General features: G+C 50.2%; 1 protein-coding gene across 1 annotated transcript in view; it reads left to right on the top strand.

The window, feature by feature from the left end:
• Positions 1–4,079: 4,079 nt before the first annotated feature.
• Positions 4,080–20,415, top strand: part of LOC142277060 (uncharacterized) — a 33,863-nt gene continuing 17,527 nt past the window's right edge. The window contains exons 1-4 of the mRNA XM_075332616.1: positions 4,080–4,301; positions 4,383–4,506; positions 4,590–4,687; positions 18,282–18,398. Of these exons, the coding sequence (XP_075188731.1) occupies positions 4,080–4,301; positions 4,383–4,506; positions 4,590–4,687; positions 18,282–18,398 (561 nt within the window). The remainder of the gene's footprint in view (positions 4,302–4,382; positions 4,507–4,589; positions 4,688–18,281; positions 18,399–20,415) is intronic.

The raw sequence follows: 20,415 nt of genomic DNA on the forward strand, positions 1-20,415 counted from the left end.
CCCCCAGCACTGGACCCCCAACATCCCAGCAGAGGACAGCGCCCCCCCACTGCCCCCCAGCACTGGACCCCCAACATCCCCAGCAGAGGACAGCGCCCCCCACTGCCCCCCAGCACTGGACCCCCAACATCCCCAGCAGAGGACAGCGCCCCCCACTGCCCCCCAGCACTGGACCCCCAACATCCCCAGCAGAGGACAGCGCCCCCCACTGCCCCCCAGCACTGGACCCCCAACATCCCCAGCAGAGGACAGCGCCCCCCACTGCCCCCCAGCACTGGACCCCCAACATCCCCAGCAGAGGACAGCGCCCCCACTGCCCCCCAGCACTGGACCCCCAACATCCCCAGCAGAGGACAGCGCCCCCCACTGCCCCCCAGCACTGGACCCCCAACATCCCCAGCAGAGGACAGCGCCCCCCACTGCCCCCCAGCACTGGACCCCCAACATCCCCAGCAGAGGACAGCGCCCCCCACTGCCCCCCAGCACTGGACCCCAACATCCCCAGCAGAGGACAGCGCCCCCCACTGCCCCCCAGCACTGGACCCCCAACATCCCCAGCAGAGGACAGCGCCCCCCACTGCCCCCCAGCACTGGACCCCCAACATCCCCAGCAGAGGACAGCGCCCCCACTGCCCCCCAGCACTGGACCCCCAACATCCCCAGCAGAGGACAGCGCCCCCCACTGCCCCCCAGCACTGGACCCCCAACATCCCCAGCAGAGGACAGCGCCCCCCACTGCCCCCCAGCACTGGACCCCCAACATCCCCAGCAGAGGACAGCGCCCCCCACTGCCCCCCAGCACTGGACCCCCAACATCCCCAGCAGAGGACAGCGCCCCCCACTGCCCCCCAGCACTGGACCCCCAACATCCCCAGCAGAGGACAGCGCCCCCCACTGCCCCCCAGCACTGGACCCCCAACATCCCCAGCAGAGGACAGCGCCCCCCACTGCCCCCCAGCACTGGACCCCCAACATCCCCAGCAGAGGACAGCGCCCCCCACTGCCCCCCAGCACTGGACCCCCAACATCCCCAGCAGAGGACAGCGCCCCCCACTGCCCCCCAGCACTGGACCCCCAACATCCCCAGCAGAGGACAGCGCCCCCCACTGCCCCCCAGCACTGGACCCCCAACATCCCCAGCAGAGGACAGAGCCCCCCACTGCCCCCAGCACTGGACCTCCAACATCCCCAGCAGAGAACAGAGCCCCCCCCGACCCCAGCACTGGACCCCCAACATCCCCAGCAGAGGACAGAGCCCCCCACTGCCCCCCAGCACTGGACCCCCAACATCCCGAGCAGAGGACCGTCCCCCCCTGCCCCCCAGCACTGGACCCCCAACATCCCGAGCAGAGGACCGTCCCCCCCCCTGACCCCAGCAGCACTGGCCCCACAGCAGCATTGAGCGCCCCAAAAATAAAATCCAGACCAGGCACAGCATGAAGCTTCCACACACAGTAATAAACAACTCCAGTTTATAACTATGAAGACACTGACCTTGTTCTGTGCAGGAAAGAGTCATCCATAGCGCGGGGTCCTGAGGTAGAGGCTGCAGCAGAAGCAGCGTCCACACATGCCGAGAAGCAGCGACCACACATGCCGAGAAGCAGCGACCACACATCCGAGAAGCAGCGTCCACACATGCCGAGAAGCAGCGACCACACATGCCGAGAAGCAGCGTCCACACATGCCGAGAAGCAGCGTCCACACATGCCGAGAAGCAGCGTCCACACATGCCGAGAAGCAGCGTCCACACATGCCGAGAAGCAGCGTCCACACATGCCGAGAAGCAGCGTCCACACATGCCGAGAAGCAGCGTCCACACATGCCGAGAAGCAGCGTCCACACATGCCGAGAAGCAGCGTCCACACATGCCGAGAAGCAGCGACCACACATGCCGAGAAGCAGCGACCACACATGCCGAGAAGCAGCGACCACACATGCCGAGAAGCAGCGACCACACATGCCGAGAAGCAGCGTCCACACATGCCGAGAAGCAGCGTCCACACATGCCGAGAAGCAGCGTCCACACATGCCGAGAAGCAGCGTCCACACATGCCGAGAAGCAGCGTCCACACATGCCGAGAAGCAGCGTCCACACATGCCGAGAAGCAGCGTCCACACATGCCGAGAAGCAGCGTCCACACATGCCGAGAAGCAGCGTCCACACATGCCGAGAAGCAGCGTCCACACATGCCGAGAAGCAGTGACCACACATGCCGAGAAGCAACGTCCACACATGCCGAGAAGCAGCGTCCACACATGCCGAGAAGCAGCGACCACACATGCCGAGAAGCAACGTCCACACATGCCGAGAAGCAGCGACCACACATGCCGAGAAGCAGCGACCACACATGCCGAGAAGCAACGTCCACACATGCCGAGAAGCAGCGACCACACATGCCGAGAAGCAACGTCCACACATGCCGAGAAGCAGGAGGAACTGGCGGCTCCTCGTGCAGTGTGACATTAGACCACGCCTCCGACCACGCCTCTAACACGTGACCGTGGTGACGTCATGCCGGGAAGGAGCCTGTACACTCTAGCATTTACCGTGCGGCTCTGCAGGTGGAGGTGTGTGGAGATTCCCCATTACTGGGGCAGGCGGCATTAACCCCTTCAGCTCTGAGATTTTCTTGCTGTTTTTCTCTCGCTGATTTCTATGAATCGTGAGGTTTTTGTTCCTTTTCCTCTGATAGATACAAACGCCCCAACTATGAGAGGCCGGAAGTGAGGAAACCCGTCTGCCCTCAGTCCTCGGCCCCTTTCTGCCCTCAGTCCTCGCCCCTTTCTGCCCTCAGTCCTCGGCCCCTTTCTGCCCTCAGTCCTCGGCCCCTTTCTGCCCTCGGTCCTCGGCCCCTTTCTGCCCTCGGTCCTCGGCCCCTTTCTGCCCTCAGTCCTCGGCCCCTTTCTGCCCTCAGTCCTCGCCCCTTTCTGCCCTCAGTCCTCGGCCCCTTTCTGCCCTCGGTCCCCGGCCCCTTTCTGCCCTCGGTCCTCGGCCCCTTTCTGCCCTCGGTCCTCGGCCCCTTTCTGCCCTCGGTCCTCGGCCCCTTTCTGCCCTCGGTCCTCGGCCCCTTTCTGCCCTCGGTCCTCGGCCCCTTTCTGCCCTCGGTCCTCGGCCCCTTTCTGCCCTCAGTCCCTGGCCCCTTTCTACCCTCAGTCCTCGGCCCCTTTCTGCCCTCGGTCCCTGGCCCCTTTCTGCTCTCGGTCCTTGGCCCCTTTCTGCCCTCAATCCGCGGCCCCCTTTCTGCCCTCGGTCCTCGGCCCCTTTCTGCCCTCGGTCCTCGGCCCCTTTCTGCCCTCGGTCCTCGGCCCCTTTCTGCCCTCGGTCCTCGGCCCCTTTCTGCCCTCAATCCTCGGCCCCTTTCTGCCCTCGGTCCTCGGCCCCTTTCTGCCCTCGGTCCCCGGCCCCTTTCTGCCCTCGGTCCCCGGCCCCTTTCTGCTCTCGATCCGCGGCCCCTTTCTGCTCTCGATCCGCGGCCCCTTTCTGCCCTCAGTCCTCGACCCCTTTCTGCCCTCGGTCCCCGGCCCCTTTCTGCCCTCGGTCCCCGGCCCCTTTCTGCTCTCGATCCGCGGCCCCTTTCTGCCCTCAGTCCTTGGCCTCTTTCTGCCCTCAGTCCTTGGCCTCTTTCTGCCCTCAGTCCTTGGCCCCTTATTGCCCTCGGTCCCTTCCTGCCCTCGGTCCTCGGCCCCTTACTGCCCTTGGTCCTCGGCCCTTTTTTGCCCACACAGTATTATGTTCCCCCAGAATGTTCTCATTATATGTTTCCCCTTATTCTCTCCAGTAATTATATTATTACAGCGGATTCTCTATGATGTTACATCGTCATCTTCTCCCCATTCAGGTCCCTACAATATCGGATCTTCTCAGTGGAGATCTTCTATAGAAGAGAATTCTCCTGATTGACCCATCAAGGATGGATATGGACAGGGACAAGATGGCGGAGAGGATATTACACCTCACCCTAGAGATCCTCTTCCGGCTTACTGGAGAGGTGAGAAATTCTGATGACGTCACATTACATCATTCTTATCTATGGGAATAACAGATGGACAGAACTGGAGAGGTGAGGACTCTGGAAATGTCTGGAGTGAGATTTATTACTGTGTCTCTCCATAACCAGGATTACACAGTAGTGAAGAAGACCTCTAGTGAGCGCTGTCAGGCCCCTGTGTCTGAGGGATGGGGAAGACCCCTGAGCCCAATCACGGGGCCTCCACCTCACCCCCCGATACATGAGGACATCAATGACCAGAAGATCCTAGAACTCACCTACAAGATGATTGAGCTGCTGACTGGAGAGGTGACACTGCTGGGAATGCTGGGACATTATACAGTAACGCTATGAAGGGATCGGGGGTGACGGTATCATTGTATGTGTCAGGTTCCTATAAGGTGTCAGGACGTCACCGTCTATTTCTCCATGGAGGAGTGGGAGTATTTAGAAGGACACAAAGCTCTGTACAAGGACGTCATGATGGAGGTTCCCCAGCCCCTCACATCATCAGGTAATAGACAGGACTAAATACACACGGCCTATAATTATCTGTATGTAAGGAATGAATTCAGCCCCTGTATGTGTCTCCTCCAGGTCTATCCAGTAAGAGGACAACACCAGAGAGATGTCCCCGTCCTCTTCTCCCACAGGACTGCAAACAAGAAGATCCCGATGTTCCTCAGGATCATCAGGTAGATGGAGAGAAGGTGCCATGAAATCTCCCTATGATGTGTAGACGGCTGTGAAGGTCTTGTGCTCAGTCTTGTTTTATCCTCCAGTATTATATGGTTTATACTTGTAATGAGAGCCAGGGTTGGTCTGGCCCACCAGGGTAGCGGGGAATCCCCCGGTTGGCCCCGTGCCCTTAGGGGCCCCCGTGCATTATATAGTGCGGGGCGGCTGTACAGGGCTGCGGGGCCGCCTGTGTCTCAGAGCCGGCGTTTATTGGTGGGCAGACTCAGCAGCTCATCCAGGGCCCCCACGCTCTAAGGGGCCCCCAGTTTTTCAATCATTAACTTCAGTGATCGTACAAGTTCTGTACGATCACTAAAGTTTCTGCAGTTGCAGGACTTTTAGTGACATCACATGTGTCATGTGACTCACCAAAGGTCCTAGCGGTGCACTGCGGGAGTCCCCAGGCCTGCACTGATGAGGTGTGCAGGCCTGGAGACCGCTCCGGTATTCAAATGTATGCGCGTCTTTCAGGCGCGCGTACATTTGTACAGTGCGGCCAGTGACAGGAGGCAGAGCAGCGCTGCACAGCCCGCACCGCAACGGGACGTCATCACCAGGGGAGGAGGACGCGACCGGACTGAGGCAGAGGAGCTCGCCTCAGTCCTGTACCGACATCATCGTCACCGGGGCCGCAGCTGCAGGGATGAAGAGGAGGACGTGCAGGCACAGGTAAGCGCTCCAGAGGAGCCGAAGATGTACAATCATTTTACATGAGGGGCTGCGGGTGGGGGAGGGACGGTGTTATTTTACAAGGGGCATAAAGAAGCGGTGGGGGACTTTATGGATCATATTATGGGTCAGTGTGGGACATAATAGGGCAGTGGGGGACATTATAGGGCAGTGGGGGACATTATAGGGCAGTGGGGGACATTATAGGGCAGTGGGGGACATTATGAAGCAAATTGGCGCATTATAGGTCAGTGGGGGATGTTATGAAAGAAATTGGGACATTATAGGACATCACGGATTGTGGAAGGCAGCGTAGTATAATGAGGCGTGGGGGGGGATTTATACAGCAATTTAGTATGGGGGAGATATTATAGAATGAGCAAGTTTTTGGGGGACATTTTGGAAAGGGGCTCTTTGTGGGGCTATGTTGGAGAGGAGCAGTGTGGGGGTATATCTTGTGCAGGAAGCAATTAACATCCCCTTCTGATTCCACTTTGTTTCCCCAGACATTAAATAAAAGGGGCCAGGATGAGAAACATACATTATTAGTTTATGGTGGCACGTGGGGCATAATTACTGTAGGGGCAAATAAGGGGACATTATTACTGGTGAAATTTGGGTTAATTTTGAGGATATTGTCTTCCGTGGGGGAACAAGAGTCTGACGTGGTGTAGAAATTAGGGAAATAGTGAGGAATGTGCTCTGGGAGTGATCGGCTATAGGTGACTGTTATTTTCTGCAGAGTCGCGTCATGGCAGGAAGAAGTGATGACGGTCAGCGCCGGATGCAGAGAAAAAGCGAAGATGAATAAAGTCAGCTAGAGACGTCACTGGTAAGTCAGTGTATTACACATACACACACACACACACACACACACACACACACACACACACACACATACACACACACACACACACATACACATACACATACACATACACACACACACACACACTATACTGTACACTGTATACAGAGCTCCTGTGTATAATGTCACTGGTGAGCACTGTATTACCTATACACTATATACAGAGCTCCTGTGCATTATGGCACTGATGATAATATTAGTGTTATTAGTGTTGTAGTTTTTATTCCTGATCATTATTGTAGTATTATATGTCCTTGTGTGGTAGTAATATGTTCTGTGGTCATGTTGTACTGATATTTGTCTCATGTGCGGTATTATTTGGTCAGTATGTGGTGTGGTTAAAGTGTTGTGGTATTTCTCCCTTGTATGTGGTAATATTCGGTTACTATGTAGTCTAATTATGGTGTAGTAGTATTACTCTCTGGTATGTGGTTGCTTTTGATCACTATGTGTTGGTAGTATGTTATCTGGTCATAGTGTCGCGGTATTTCTCCCTTGTATGTGGTATTAGTCAGTCACTTTGCGGTCTGGTCACAGTGTGGTGGTATTTCTCCCTTGTATGTGGCTGTATTTGGTCACTGTTTGGTGGTAATATACGGTCTGGTCACGGTGTGGCGGTATTTCTCCCTTGTATGTGGAATTATTGGTTGTGTTGTGTATGGAGGTCACTTTTTCTCACTATAAGGGGGAGATTATTTCCAATAGAAATTAAATACTTAAACATTTAACCCCTCCCTGTCCTGTGACTATTACACTGCAGCACATATGCAGAGGCACTCCAGTGAAAGCAAGTAATCACCTTTACTAAGGCCACGTGCACACACTGAGTATTCAGTGCGTTTTTTACCCCAGTTTTTTAAGCCAAAACCAGGAGCGGTAAAATCAGAGAAAAAGTGTAATAGAAATACGGGCACCTCTTCTGTATTTATTACCCACTGCTGGTTTTGGCTACAAATAGTGATGTAAGATACTGACCAAACACTGAACGTGGCCTAAGGATAAGTGATAACTTATTCATCAGTGGGGTCTGATTGCTGGGACCTGCTCCGATCGTGCAACTTTTATCCCCATTACACTGGAGCTCATGTCCGACTCGACCCCTGATCCATTAATTCCCTCAGTGGCTGCGAGCGCTGGGCTTGTTATTATCTGGCTGCTCCACAGAGGATGAATGGAGCTGTGGTCACACACCCCACCTGCCGCTGCAAAAAGTTGCCCCAATCTTCCGATCGGTGCGGTTTCCACTGATCTGGTTCCACCGATCAATAAGTTATCACCAACCGAACCTGTAGATCAGTGATAACTTATTTTCACCAAAGACCCCATTACTGCAAACTACTGTAATTGTACATCCCAGTTATGGTGCACAATATAGATGTGCAGGATCCGCCTGTGTATGTGCCGCCCCCACGCCTGTAGCAGCCTGGCTGCTCAGATCCGGACCCGCTACGTGGCTCGAGGGATCCTCCGGACTCTGGGGTCACGCGGACACGCCAAATAAAAGAGGGACGTAGTTGTACAGGCTTGGCCGTACTCGGTTCATGACACCACCCATGGTGTGTGGTGAAGTGGGACACCACTGCTGCTGTTGTGGGGCACCTGGGGGAGATGTAGTGGCAGCTGGATGTTAACCCCTCCATGGGTAGGGATGGTTGTCCCGGGGCCCAGTGTCTCTGTGCAGGGTATGGCGATGACAGGGGGCTGCGCGCCCGAACGTATCAGGGGACAGTTTGTTACTCACAGTCACTGAACCACATGAGTATTTTAGTAAACCAAGGGTGCCGGTGGCCGGCTGCCGCGGCCGGTTGTACTCTGGTCCCCCACCCGGGCTGGTGGTCGCCGTCTTTCGCCTCTGCACTGCGTTTCCGTAGATTTGGACTTCCCAGTCTGGAACACGGGAGTTCGCTCCCGGTTGGCTGTGTACCTGACGAGCCGTGCCCGCTGATGCTGACCCGTGGGATTCTATGGCCCTGGCGGTGGCCCTTTCCCTTTCTGTGGGTGGTTGTCTGATTTTGGGACTTTGGCTTGGACAGTACCTGTAATCCTGCCCTCAATCGGTTAATTATTTATGCCATCAGTTCCGGTCCTGGCTTCAGGGTATGAGTACCCCCTCTGTGCACGGTTTCGGGGTCAGGTCTCTCTGGTGTCTACACCGGCGGGCTCCAACCCTTCTCCGGTCCACCTCGGATCTCCGGCTGCCGTCTTCACGTCTCCTGCGGACGGAGACCGTCTGCCACCTAGCCAACGTACCAGGGCTCCAACCCTGGCACCTGTCAGCTTAAACTGCTCACTTGACTCCTCACTGACTGACACCTTCTGTGTCCCGGCTTAAAACTAACTGTTTTTCCCGCCACGAGCTGTCTAGACCCCTAGGTGGGCGTGCCCTAACCGCCTAGTCCCGCCCACTTGTGTGTCTGTCTGGCCCTAAGGGGGGGTGACTAGGAGTTTAATTGACTTCGTTGTAACCCTATGAGGGATGGTGTTATGCAGGGGCCTAATCTGTGACTCCTGGTTTTGCCAGGGCATCACATGTATACAGTCAGCGCTCCACTATAACAGGGATAACACTAATGGGTGTTTATATTTAGCTGTAGGGTGAGCCCCTAGAGTCAATTCCCCTGTTGGGCCCCAGACACCGCAATCCGACCCTGATGAGAGCGGTGGAGATGGCAGGATTAGGAGAGATAAGAGCTTTGGTTCCTTTTAGTTCTCGTTCACACTACTGTATTTTCAGTGCTGTCCATAAAATAACACAACGTCTCGCCCTCAGACCATTGTTATTGGATGTGGCGGTGCAGATGGGTATTTTCTTTCTCACTGACAGAATCTGCGTGTGAGAATAATCCCAGCATCCTCTAGTGCCTTCCGTAAATTGGAGGAGACTCGTGTTACGGGTACATTGCAGTTCTGTAATGGAGGAAGCTGTAAATGGTCTTGTAAATTGTTAATAGCGGCTGTAAATACCGGATTGTATATGGATGACAAATAAGAAAAGACTTGTCCTAGTTTTCTGGATGAAGCTGTGATGATTCTTTATCCGGCCGTGTGATCCCGGCATTAGAGGCCGTTACATCCCGGGAAGAGAGGATTTATCTACAAAGTGTAAAATCTTTCCCTTCCCTGAATATTTCTGCCTCCGGTCACATCCCGTCTGCCGGTATCACGGGCTCCGCATCACAAAACTCACATCCAACTCATCAATTGTTGTGTTTTTTTTTGTTTGTTTTTTTTCTATGCTGCTTTTTTTGTCTTCTCGTATCATTTTATGTTTTTTTTCCAAATTCTTCAGAATGTTGCAAGTGGATCATGAATTTTGCGCACAATAGAAACGCTTTGTATTTTTTTCCTATGACCTTTGTTTGTGACTTTTTAGTCCAAAAAGTCTTGTCTTCCTAAATGGCGGCAAGTTTGCACCAAAATATTTCTGACAAAATGTCATCATTTTTTAGGTTGAAGGTAAACATACCTTTCCTTGAAAAACTATTCACACCCGGTGAACTTTTCCATGTTTTTTTTACATTACAGCCACAAACAAGTGGATTTTATTGGGGTTTTATGTGATAACAACACAAAGTAGCAAACATTTGTTAAGTATAAAGGAAATTATAAACGGATTTTTCGTTTAATATTTCTTTATTGTTTTCAAGAAAAATTATATAACAAAGCATGAATATAGATAATTTTGTAGTGCCCGGTTTTACAGAATATGGAAAAGTTGCAGTTTGGTCTGGGCATTTAAATCTTATACAACATATACTACAGTGAACTTTATCGTAGGTCTTACAAGAAAAATTCTTCATAACATCCCTAATGACATCTTATCCCAAGTATATATCAATCGTTTATCTTTTGTTCTATTTAATATGTAGATGCCAATATCATTCTGTATAATCTTGCCATATATTTCAACAAGTAAACCTATGTACACTAATTAGATAAGCAAGAGAAGGAAAAGAGCGGAAAGAAAGAAAAGCAAGGGATGAAAGGAGAAGAAGAGGGAGAAAGAGAAGAGAAAGAAGGAACACACGAGAAAGAGAGAAGGGGAGATTCTGTAGGGTTCTGTAACGTGGCACCATGCCATCCTCCCATCAGGAGGGCCACTTCGCCCCGCCAAACATCAGTGTGGCAGCGTGCCCGTGTGTAACCAGGATTGGAATTGTTGTGTTTCTCTGAATTGAAGCCACGGATACCAGGTGGAAAAGCATAGTGAGTCTCTCCCTTCATCAAATGCTCTTATCTCTTCCAAACGTCTCAGGGCATCCATAGCCCCCACCCAGTCTGCTCTTCTCAATGTATAGGTGGACCTCCAATGTTTCGGTATGATCTGTCTCATTGAGATCATGAAGTATGAGAGCAGACCTCTCTTCGCCTTAGAGATTGCCCCCCCGTACATTGAGAAGAGTGCCACTTCCGGCGAGGGTGTCACTCCCACTTGATGTAAATGATTATAGAGAGCAAAGACGTCTTCTCATAATCCCGGATCCCTGGACAAGACCACCAAACATGCAGCATTGTGCCCACCGAGGTCTGACACCTCCAGCAAGTGTCTGAGACCTCTGGAAACATTCTGTGGAGCCTGGCGGGTGTCCTGTACCACCGTGCGAGGATTTTATAGTTGAGTTCCTGCATTCTACATAAGATGGTGGATTTGTGTGTTAGGTTAAATGACTTATACCACTGTTCTTTGGAAAAGGTCTTTCTCAGTTCTGACTGCCATTGCCCTACATACTCGGGCAGGTCCCCTCCGTCCCTCCAGACACTGTTATGTTGTAGATTATCGAGACTGTGTGGGGAGGTGTTTCTCGAAGGAAACATAGTCTGTCAAATGGAGTCAAGTCCTTATGCATCTCAGATCTCGGAGACAGAGAGTCTACAAAGCTACGTAGTTGTAAGTATTGAAACCAATGACTTGGCTCTCTTGGCCGGTCATCTAGCAAGGACATCAGTGGTCTGCAACCCTGTTGAGTAATGACATCTTTAACACGTGGGATCCCTCCCGTTGGCATTGAAATCAAGCTGGGACGGATTTCGTGAAGCCAGCATTGGAATGCAGGGTTGCCAACCAGTGGTGTCATAGGGCCCGGTTCCCCTGTCAGCCTATATCGCCTATTGGCCCTCCTCCATGCAGTAGCCAGAGACAAGAGAATCGGGGAAATTCCCAGAGTCTCCAAGTTTATTCTAGATGATAACCAGAAGATTCCCTGCGTCATGGTTGCGTGTAGATCACATTCAATCTCTACCCACAATTTTCTGTCCCTGTTATGGAGGAGATCCAGTATGCAATTGCCCACCGACGCCGCATGGTACGCTTTAAAATCAGGTAGCCCCACCCCTCCGCCCCAGCGAGACCTGTTCAACATGGAGTATTTCAGTCGGGGTCTGGTACCTCGCCATACAAAATTGCTGATCATCTTTTTTAACTTGAGGAAGAAGTTTTCTCCTAGATTCAATGGGATTGTTTGGAACATATATAGTATTTTAGGTAGGACATCCATTTTAATTGTATTGACTCTGCCAAACCACGAGATGGGGAGGTTATGCCAAGCCGTGAGGTCTTTTTGTATGTTTTTTAAAAGGTCTGGAAAATTATGTTCATATAGGTCTTGGTGTTTAGAAGGTATCCTGATCCCCAAATATTTTATGCAATTGCTGTTCCACTTAAAGGGAAAAACGGGTTTGAGGGCATCCTCTTCCACCGACGGTAGCGATACGTTTAGGATCTCTGTTTTTTGTAGGTTTACTTTAAAGTTGGAGAGTCCACCAAAAGTCTCAAACTCCTGTAGTATGGCGGGTAAGCTAATCCTTGGTTGTGTCACCTATATCAGGAGGTCATCTGCAAACAGTGCCAGTTTATGAGATGTTGGTCCTATCTGTAACCCCTTTATCGAGGGGTTTTTCCTAAGCGCGTTTGCCAGGGATTCCATTACCAAAATGTATAGGTATGGTGATAGAGGGCATCCCTGTCTGGTGCCATTTCCAATATTGAATGGGGTTGACAGGCGTCCGTTCACGCCCACTTGTGCCGTTGGTTCACGGTATAGGGCCTTTACCCATTGTAGTAAGCGCGAACGGACGCCAATTGCCTGCAGCGTGGCTTCTAAAAAGCCCCAATGGACTCTGTCAAATGCGTTTTCGGCATCGACTGTCAAGAGGCACATTGGGGTTTGGCGTTGTCGGGCTTGGGCTACCAAAGACAGGGTTCTGATTGTATTATCACGCGCCTCCCTCCCTGGAACAAATCCTACCTGGTCTTTGTGTATCAGCTTGGGAATGTAGGGGCCTAATCTCAAAGCTATCATTTTAGAGTTTAGTTTAATATCCACGTTTATTAATGAGATAGGTCTGTAATTGGCGCAAGTTAGTGGATCCCTGCCAGGTTTTGGGATTACTGTTATTCGGGCTTGAAGTGTCTGTTTAGGGAACTGGCATGTTTTTGTTATGGAGTTAAAGGCTTTCAACATTATAGAGCTACAGGCTTCTCCACATATTTTGTAGAACCGGGGGGTAAACCCGTCGGGGCCAGGACTTTTGCCAACTTTAAGGGCTTTAATAGCATCGCCTAGTTCAGTGTCTGAGAAATCCTCTTCTAGGCTCTCAGCCTCTGTATCCTCAAGAGGGTCTGGTGCATATTTATTGAGGTATTCTAAGATGTTATGGTGTCTCGTGTCAGATAATGGGGCATGTGGAGTTGGGATGTTGTAAAGTTTTGCATAGTAGGTTCTAAATTCTTCTAGTATGTCAGGGGTGGAGTGGATCTGAGTTCCTGTCTGTGAGTTTAGCGAGAGTATTGGAGTTTGTGCATATCTGGGATGTAGGGTTCTGGCCAGTAATCGTCCACTTTTATCTCCAAACTCAAAAATATTCCTGCGGAATTTATCCCTGGCACACAACGATTTTCGATCTAGTATGGATAATATTTAGTGACGAATGTTAGATATTTCTATTTTGAGTATATCACTGGCTCTGGATTTATTTATCGTTTCTTTGTGGCCTAGCTGCAGCAGTAGTTCTTTTAGCTCTCTTGCACTTTCTTTTTTAATTCTGGATCCATGCGATATGCAAACCCCCCGAATTATACATTTTAACGCTTCCCATTTGACCGGGTCTGGTGTAGGATCTGCCGCATGATCTATTTTGAAATTTGCAATAGTCTTATGGATATCTTCAAGACACTGCTCATTTTTAAGTAGATTATCATTAAATCTCCAGGTGTGTCCCGTGTCCCCTCTGTCCCTTACCCCAATTTCCCCATACACTGGTGCGTGGTCCGACCAAAGGAAGACATCCATCGAGCAGCCCGGGGATTTGTCCAGCAAGTCATGGGATATGAAGATGTGATCTAATCTGGTGTAGCTGTTGGGTACTGTGGAATGAAAACTGTAGTCTCTGACTCCGGGATGTAGGACCATCCAAAGATCAACTAATTTAAGGGATGTCAGTTCCCTTTTCAATCTACGTAGTGCCGAGAAGGGGATTGCGGACCTACCAGAGGACGAGTCCAGGACTGGGTCTAGAACGAGGCTGAAGTCTCCTCCCACGATGATACAGGTGCCACCCGCAAACTCCGCTAGCCCCCTCAAAGTCTCCAGTCCAAAGGATACCTGGTCTTGATTTGGAAAATAGATGTTAGCAATAGTATAGATGTTATTCAAAAAAGATATTTTAAGAAATAACCAGCGTCCCTCCTGGTCAATGAGTGTGTCAAGGATTGTTGGCTGGAACGTTTTGTGGAAGGCAATGGAAACCCCGCATGCCTTTCGACTAGGGTGTGGGCCATGAAACCACGTGGGGTAATTTTTGGTTTTACATTTAGGTGTATTGGAAACTATGAAGTGTGTCTCTTGGAATAGAGCTATTTTAACTCCCTTCCGATGTAGACGATATAAGATTTGACTCCTCTTTTCAGGTTTATTTAAACCTTTAGTATTGTAGGTGCAAAAGGTTAGGTGCGACATCACAGAAAAGAGTGGGAAGGGGATAGAAAGAGAGAAAAGAAAAGGAAAAAGAAGAAAGGAATAGAAATAAGATAGTTAAGAAAGAAAAGAGGTAAGTAAGCTAAGTAGGACTAGATGGCCTACTGCTCCTGAGTATCTACTAGTAGACTATTGTCTAATGTGGCACTCTGCCACGTCTCTAATAGAGGTACGGGGAAGCCTACGGCACTTCAAGAGCTCCCCCATCCCCACGACAGACCTCCACATGAAATATGAATAACAATCCACATATGTAATTTAATAATGATCAATAACTTTTTCTTCCCTCCCTACTCCCAACCCCCGAATGTTTGATATATTTCAAATATAAAACATATAGCACCCGGAGAACACGGTACAACCAACTTAGAAAAATGTAATTAAACCAGAGCTCAATATCAGATCTAGATGAAGGGGAAGGGGAAAAGGGAAGAAAGGGAAAGACAACTGGGGAAAGAAGGATTATGTAACGCAGGGAATGATGCGAAGATAAGGGACCAGTGGGGAGAAGCAGGACAAATTTGGGGGGCAGGAAAAAAAAAAAAAAGGTGGGGGAGGGGGTAAGAGAGTTCAATATGGTGTGTGCTAGAGGGTGATGAGAGTGTGGAGAATGTGGGAAGGTGGGAAGCGGGAGAGAGAATAGGAAAAAAAAAAAGGGGGGGGGAAGGAGATGGTATGATGGGAGAGGTGGGAAAAAGCATTGATATAGTTATGCTCTATAGATATGTAGGTAGATAAACAGTCAAATATAATCAACATGTATCTCGCCTCCTGGCTCCTCCAGTATGTTTCCTTCCTTTCTCTGGATGGTCAGCGATTATCAGCGATGTACATCTCGGGGGGATCCTCCAGCTCGTCTGTTCTGTACTTGTCGCCATTGCTCCCTTGGTGGTAAGGGTGTGGGACCTCCCGGAGTTGGCCAATCTGGCAGGCTGATCATAGGCAGTTCAAAAGTCCCTAAGAAATTAGGAAGATCTCCCAAGGACCGGAGGACTGCTGACTTCCCATTCTTCTTGGCTAGAAGTTGGAAAGGATATCCCCAGCGATATGGAATATCTTTATCTTTAAGGAACTGGAGTAGTGGTCTTAAGGCCTTACGTAGTTGTAGTGTTCTCCGTGATAGGTCTGGCAGGACAATCAAGGGTGTCCCTTTATATGTACCCGCTCCTTTCTCTCTGCATCTTTGTAGTATGGCCTCCTTTTCTTTATAGAAGTGGATCCGACATATCACATCTCTTGGTCTGGCCGGGTCAGGGGATTTGGGACCCAGGGATCTGTAGATGCGGTCCAGTTCTGTGCGTTGTTCTGGATCACGTTGGAGGAGACGGGTGAAGAATTTTTGTGCCCATTCGTCCAGCTGTGATGGTTCCACTGCCTCTGTGAGGCCTCTAATCCTTAAATTATTACAGCGATGCCGGTTCTCGATATCATCTAAATGGGTCAAAATGTCCTGTATCTGGGCTGTGTGCTCTGATAGGACTTGTTGATGTGATTCTATATGGGAAAATATCTGTTCCTGCACCTCTTCTGTAGCTGCTACACGCTGGCCAATTTGTTTGATCTCTGATTGTATAGCAGCCATGTCCTGCTTGTGGGATTCCCTTAGTTTCCCCAGCAAAGAGTCCATTTCCTGCCTGGTTGGAATTGATCTAATATGTGCTTTCCAATCCCAATCTTCCTCTTTTACCTCTGACTGGTCTGGTCTTGTCTCCTTTGTTTCTGCTGGTGGAGGTATTTGAATTGGAGGGTCTTTGTTCTTTAGGTGATGTATGTTGTTGTGGTGGTTTTATTACAGGCTCCTCTCCGGGTGCTGCAGGTCTGCTTCCCATAGCTGCTGGAGTTTGTTGTAATATTGGGCTGGAGCCTTGCTCTGCCTGTAACTCCCCTGGAGATCGTTGTTGTGTCTGGGGCAAGGGGTTATCAGTATTCCCCTCTGTGGTGCCCAGCTTTAATGTGTCTGCATTTAGAGCTGTGCTGGCTGCCGGCACGTGTGGGGGCAGTAAGGTCGCTCCTCTGCATGTTTTCTGAGCGTTATCTCCTGTCTTAGTATCTGCCGGCGCCATCTTGGAGAGAGCAGCAGTGTCAGGCTGAGAGGCTGTGGCCCCAAAAAAGCGGGCGATATCAGCACCTTCTCCCTCCTGGATCTGTGTGCTCGTCGCCCGTCCTCTCCTGCGCGCCATTACCGTCCTGGAGCCCGGTGAGTGCCTGTGTTATTGGAGTTCTGCCGTGGGTCTGTGGGAGCTCCTTCTTTCTGTGTCTTAACACTCCATCGGCTAGCTCCGCCCCCTATAAACAGATTTTTAAACATTTTAAGAAATATAACTCTGAAAATTGTGATGTGCATTAGTATTCAGCCCCCTGAGGGAATATGTCGCGGGCGGAGGAGGGGACACTGCGCTCTCCCACTGCTCGGGTCCGGCCACTGCTGCTGCTGCTGCTCGGTGGTGGCTCGAGCGATGGGCCGGATCCCAGGGACTCGAGCGGCGCTCCTCGCCCGTGAGTGAAAAGGGTGGGGATTGGATTGTGGGGATTTGGTTATTGTCCGTGACGCCACCCACGGTTGTGGTGATATTGGTGACACCACCGCTGCTCTAGACGGGGATCCCGGGAGCGGTGACAGGGAGCAGCTTGGTTGTTAGTTCTCCCCTCCGTGGGTAGGGGGTTGGTTGTCCCGGGGCCCAGTGATGGGGTAGGGATGGATGGCAGGCAGGTTACGGGGCCTGGCGAGGTGCAGGGTCGCGTGGGCAGCGCTGTGCCGCACGGCACGGTGGTACTCACTCAGCCATTGATGAGGACACAGTTCTCGGTAAAACACACGGCTGGATGGACGGGTCCCACAGACGGCTGCGGTGCTGTTTCTCCCGGCAGGTTGATGGTGACTGCCTTTCCCTGCACCTGTGTACTGTAAACGGTTCCAATGGGTTCCCACCGGTAACCCGCTCCCCAGCTTGGATATGGGCTGGAAGAGCCCCTTTTGCCCGCAGGCTCTGGCCCTGGGAACTTTAGCCTTGGCGGTGACTGTGTTTCCCTCTCTCGGTTGGACTGTTGCCTTCTGTCGGGACTTGGCTGCTGGGAAACCCAGGAGGTTCCCTTCGCTAACGGATTTGGCAAATTCGCGGCGACTCCTAGCCTTGCCTGGGTCCGCAAGCCCCTGCCAGATGGTGCTGGCTTCTCTTTGCGTACCGGTCCGGTACCGCCGGGCCACCGCCCGTCCACGGTCTTTACGGTAAGCTCCAATAGGCCACTCCTGCAGACGGTCACCACCGTCTGCCAACCTTGCTGATCCGTCCGGGCCACACACCCGGACCAACTTCAGGCTGCTTAACTGCCACTTTCCTCCTTCCACTTTCTCCTCCAAAAACTAATCTGCCTGCTTTTCCCGCCTCCAGGACTGTGAACTCCTCGGTGGGCGGGGCCAACCACCTGGCCCACCCCCTGGTGTGGACATCAGCCCCTGGAGGAAGGCAACAAGGGTTTTCGTCTGACTTTGGTGTGCCTGACCGGGAGTGTGGGGTGTGGTGGTGTTGTTCTCTGTGGCCCCTGGCTTGTCCAGGGCGCCACAAATACTTTGCAGGACAAACCTTTCACTGCAAGTACTGCTGCCAGTCTCTTGGGGGATGTGCAAAGCTGGTAAACACATCTACAGGTCACATTTTTGCCCCTGCTACTTTATAAAACAGCTCTATCTCAGGTAAATTAGATGAAGGCGTCTGTGAAGAAATTTTCAATTCTTATTCTTTTGCTTTTAAAAATATCCATTATTCTATAAAGACCAAATTTGTAAAGTTTATGACTTATAGTTGTCCTGTGGACAGATTCTCCCCCTGAGCTCTGGATCTCTCCTGCTTTTCCTCTGACCATAGGCCTCTTGGCTGCTTCTCTATAATTAGTGCTCAGGACCAGACCAGGACTTGTCTTCTCCTTCATGTCATACATGTTAGCGTTATTTCAGGGGCCAGTGATCGGATATAAAGTCTCCAGTAATTATGTTACTATACAGGATTCTTTCTGATGTCACATTGTCATCTTCTCCCCATTCAGGTCCCTACAATATCGGATCCTCTCAGTGGAGATCTTCTATATAAGAGAATTCTCCTGATTGACCTATCAAGGATGGATATGGATAGAGACAAGATGCCAGGGCATCACATGTATACAGTCAGCGCTCCACTATAACAGGGATAACACTAATGGGTGTTTATATTTAGCTGTAGGGTGACCCCCTAGAGTCAATTCCCCTGTTGGGCCCCAGATACCGCAATCCGACCCTGAGGAGAGCGGTGGAGATGGCAGGATTAGGAGAGATAAGAGCTTTGGTTCCTTTTAGTTCTCGTTCACACTACTGTATTTTCGGTGCTGTCCATAAAATAACACAACGTCTCGCCCTCAGACCATTGTTATTGGATGTGGCAGTGCAGATGGGGATTTTCTTCCTCACTGACAGAATCTGCGTGTGAGAATAATCCCAGCATCCTCTAGTGCCTTCCGTAAATTGGAGGAGACTCGTGTTACGGGTACATTGCAGTTCTGTAATGGAGGAAGCTGTAAATGGTCTTGTAAATTATTAATAGCGGCTGTAAATACCGGATTGTATATGGATGACAAATAAGAAAAGACTTGTCCTAGTTTTCTGGATGAAGCTGTGATGATTCTTTATCCGGCCGTGTGATCCCGGCATTAGAGGCCGTTACATCCCGGGAAGAGAGGATTTATCTACAAAGTGTAAAATCTTTCCCTTCCCTGAATATTTCTGCCTCCGGTCACATCCCGTCTGCCGGTATAACGGGCTCCGCATCACAAAACTCACATCCAACTCATCAATTGTTGTGTTTTTTTTTGTTTGTTTTGTTCTATGCTGCTTTTTTTGTCTTCTCGTATCATTTTATGTTTTTTTTCCAAATTCTTCAGAATGTTGCAAGTGGATCATGAATTTTGCGCACAATAGAAACGCTTTGTATTTTTTTCCTATGACCTTTGTTTGTGACTTTTTAGTCCAAAAAGTCTTGTCTTCCTAAATGGCGGCAAGTTTGCACCAAAATATTTCTGACAAAATGTCATCATTTTTTAGGTTGAAGGTAAACATACCTTTCCTTGAAAAACTATTCACACCCGGTGAACTTTTCCATGTTTTTTTACATTACAGCCACAAACAAGTGGATTTTATTGGGGTTTTATGTGATAACAACACAAAGTAGCAAACATTTGTTAAGTATAAAGGAAATTATAAACGGATTTTTCGTTTAATATTTCTTTATTGTTTTCAAGAAAAATTATATAACAAAGCATGAATATAGATAATTTTGTAGTGCCCGGTTTTACAGAATATGGAAAAGTTGCAGTTTGGTCTGGGCATTTAAATCTTATACAGCATATACTACAGTGAACTTTATCGTAGGTCTTACAAGAAAAAATCTTCATAACATCCCTAATGACATCTTATCCCAAGTATATATCAATCGTTTATCTTTTGTTCTATTTAATATGTAGATGCCAATATCATTCTGTATAATCTTGCCATATATTTCAACAAGTAAACCTATGTACACTAATTAGATAAGCAAGAGAAGGAAAAGAGCGGAAAGAAAGAAAAGCAAGGGATGAAAGGAGAAGAAGAGGGAGAAAGAGAAGAGAAAGAAGGAAAACACGAGAAAGAGAGAAGGGGAGATTCTGTAGGGTTCTGTAACGTGGCACCATGCCATCCTCCCATCAGGAGGGCCACTTCGCCCCGCCAAACATCAGTGTGGCAGCGTGCCCGTGTGTAACCAGGATTGGAATTGTTGTGTTTCTCTGAATTGAAGCCACGGATACCAGGTGGAAAAGCATAGTGAGTGTCTCCCTTCATCAAATGCTCTTATCTCTTCCAAACGTCTCAGGGCATCCATAGCCCCCACCCAGTCTGCTCTTCTCAATGTATAGGTGGACCTCCAATGTTTCGGTATGATCTGTCTCATTGAGATCATGAAGTATGAGAGCAGACCTCTCTTCGCCTTAGAGATTGCCCCCCCGTACATTGAGAAGAGTGCCACTTCCGGCGAGGGTGTCACTCCCACTTGATGTAAATGATTATAGAGAGCAAAGACGTCTTCTCATAATCCCGGATCCCTGGACAAGACCACCAAACATGCAGCATTGTGCCCACCGAGGTCTGACACCTCCAGCAAGTGTCTGAGACCTC

This window comes from Anomaloglossus baeobatrachus, unplaced genomic scaffold, assembly GCF_048569485.1.
Source record: "Anomaloglossus baeobatrachus isolate aAnoBae1 unplaced genomic scaffold, aAnoBae1.hap1 Scaffold_406, whole genome shotgun sequence".
NCBI classification, from domain to species: Eukaryota; Metazoa; Chordata; class Amphibia; order Anura; family Aromobatidae; genus Anomaloglossus; species Anomaloglossus baeobatrachus.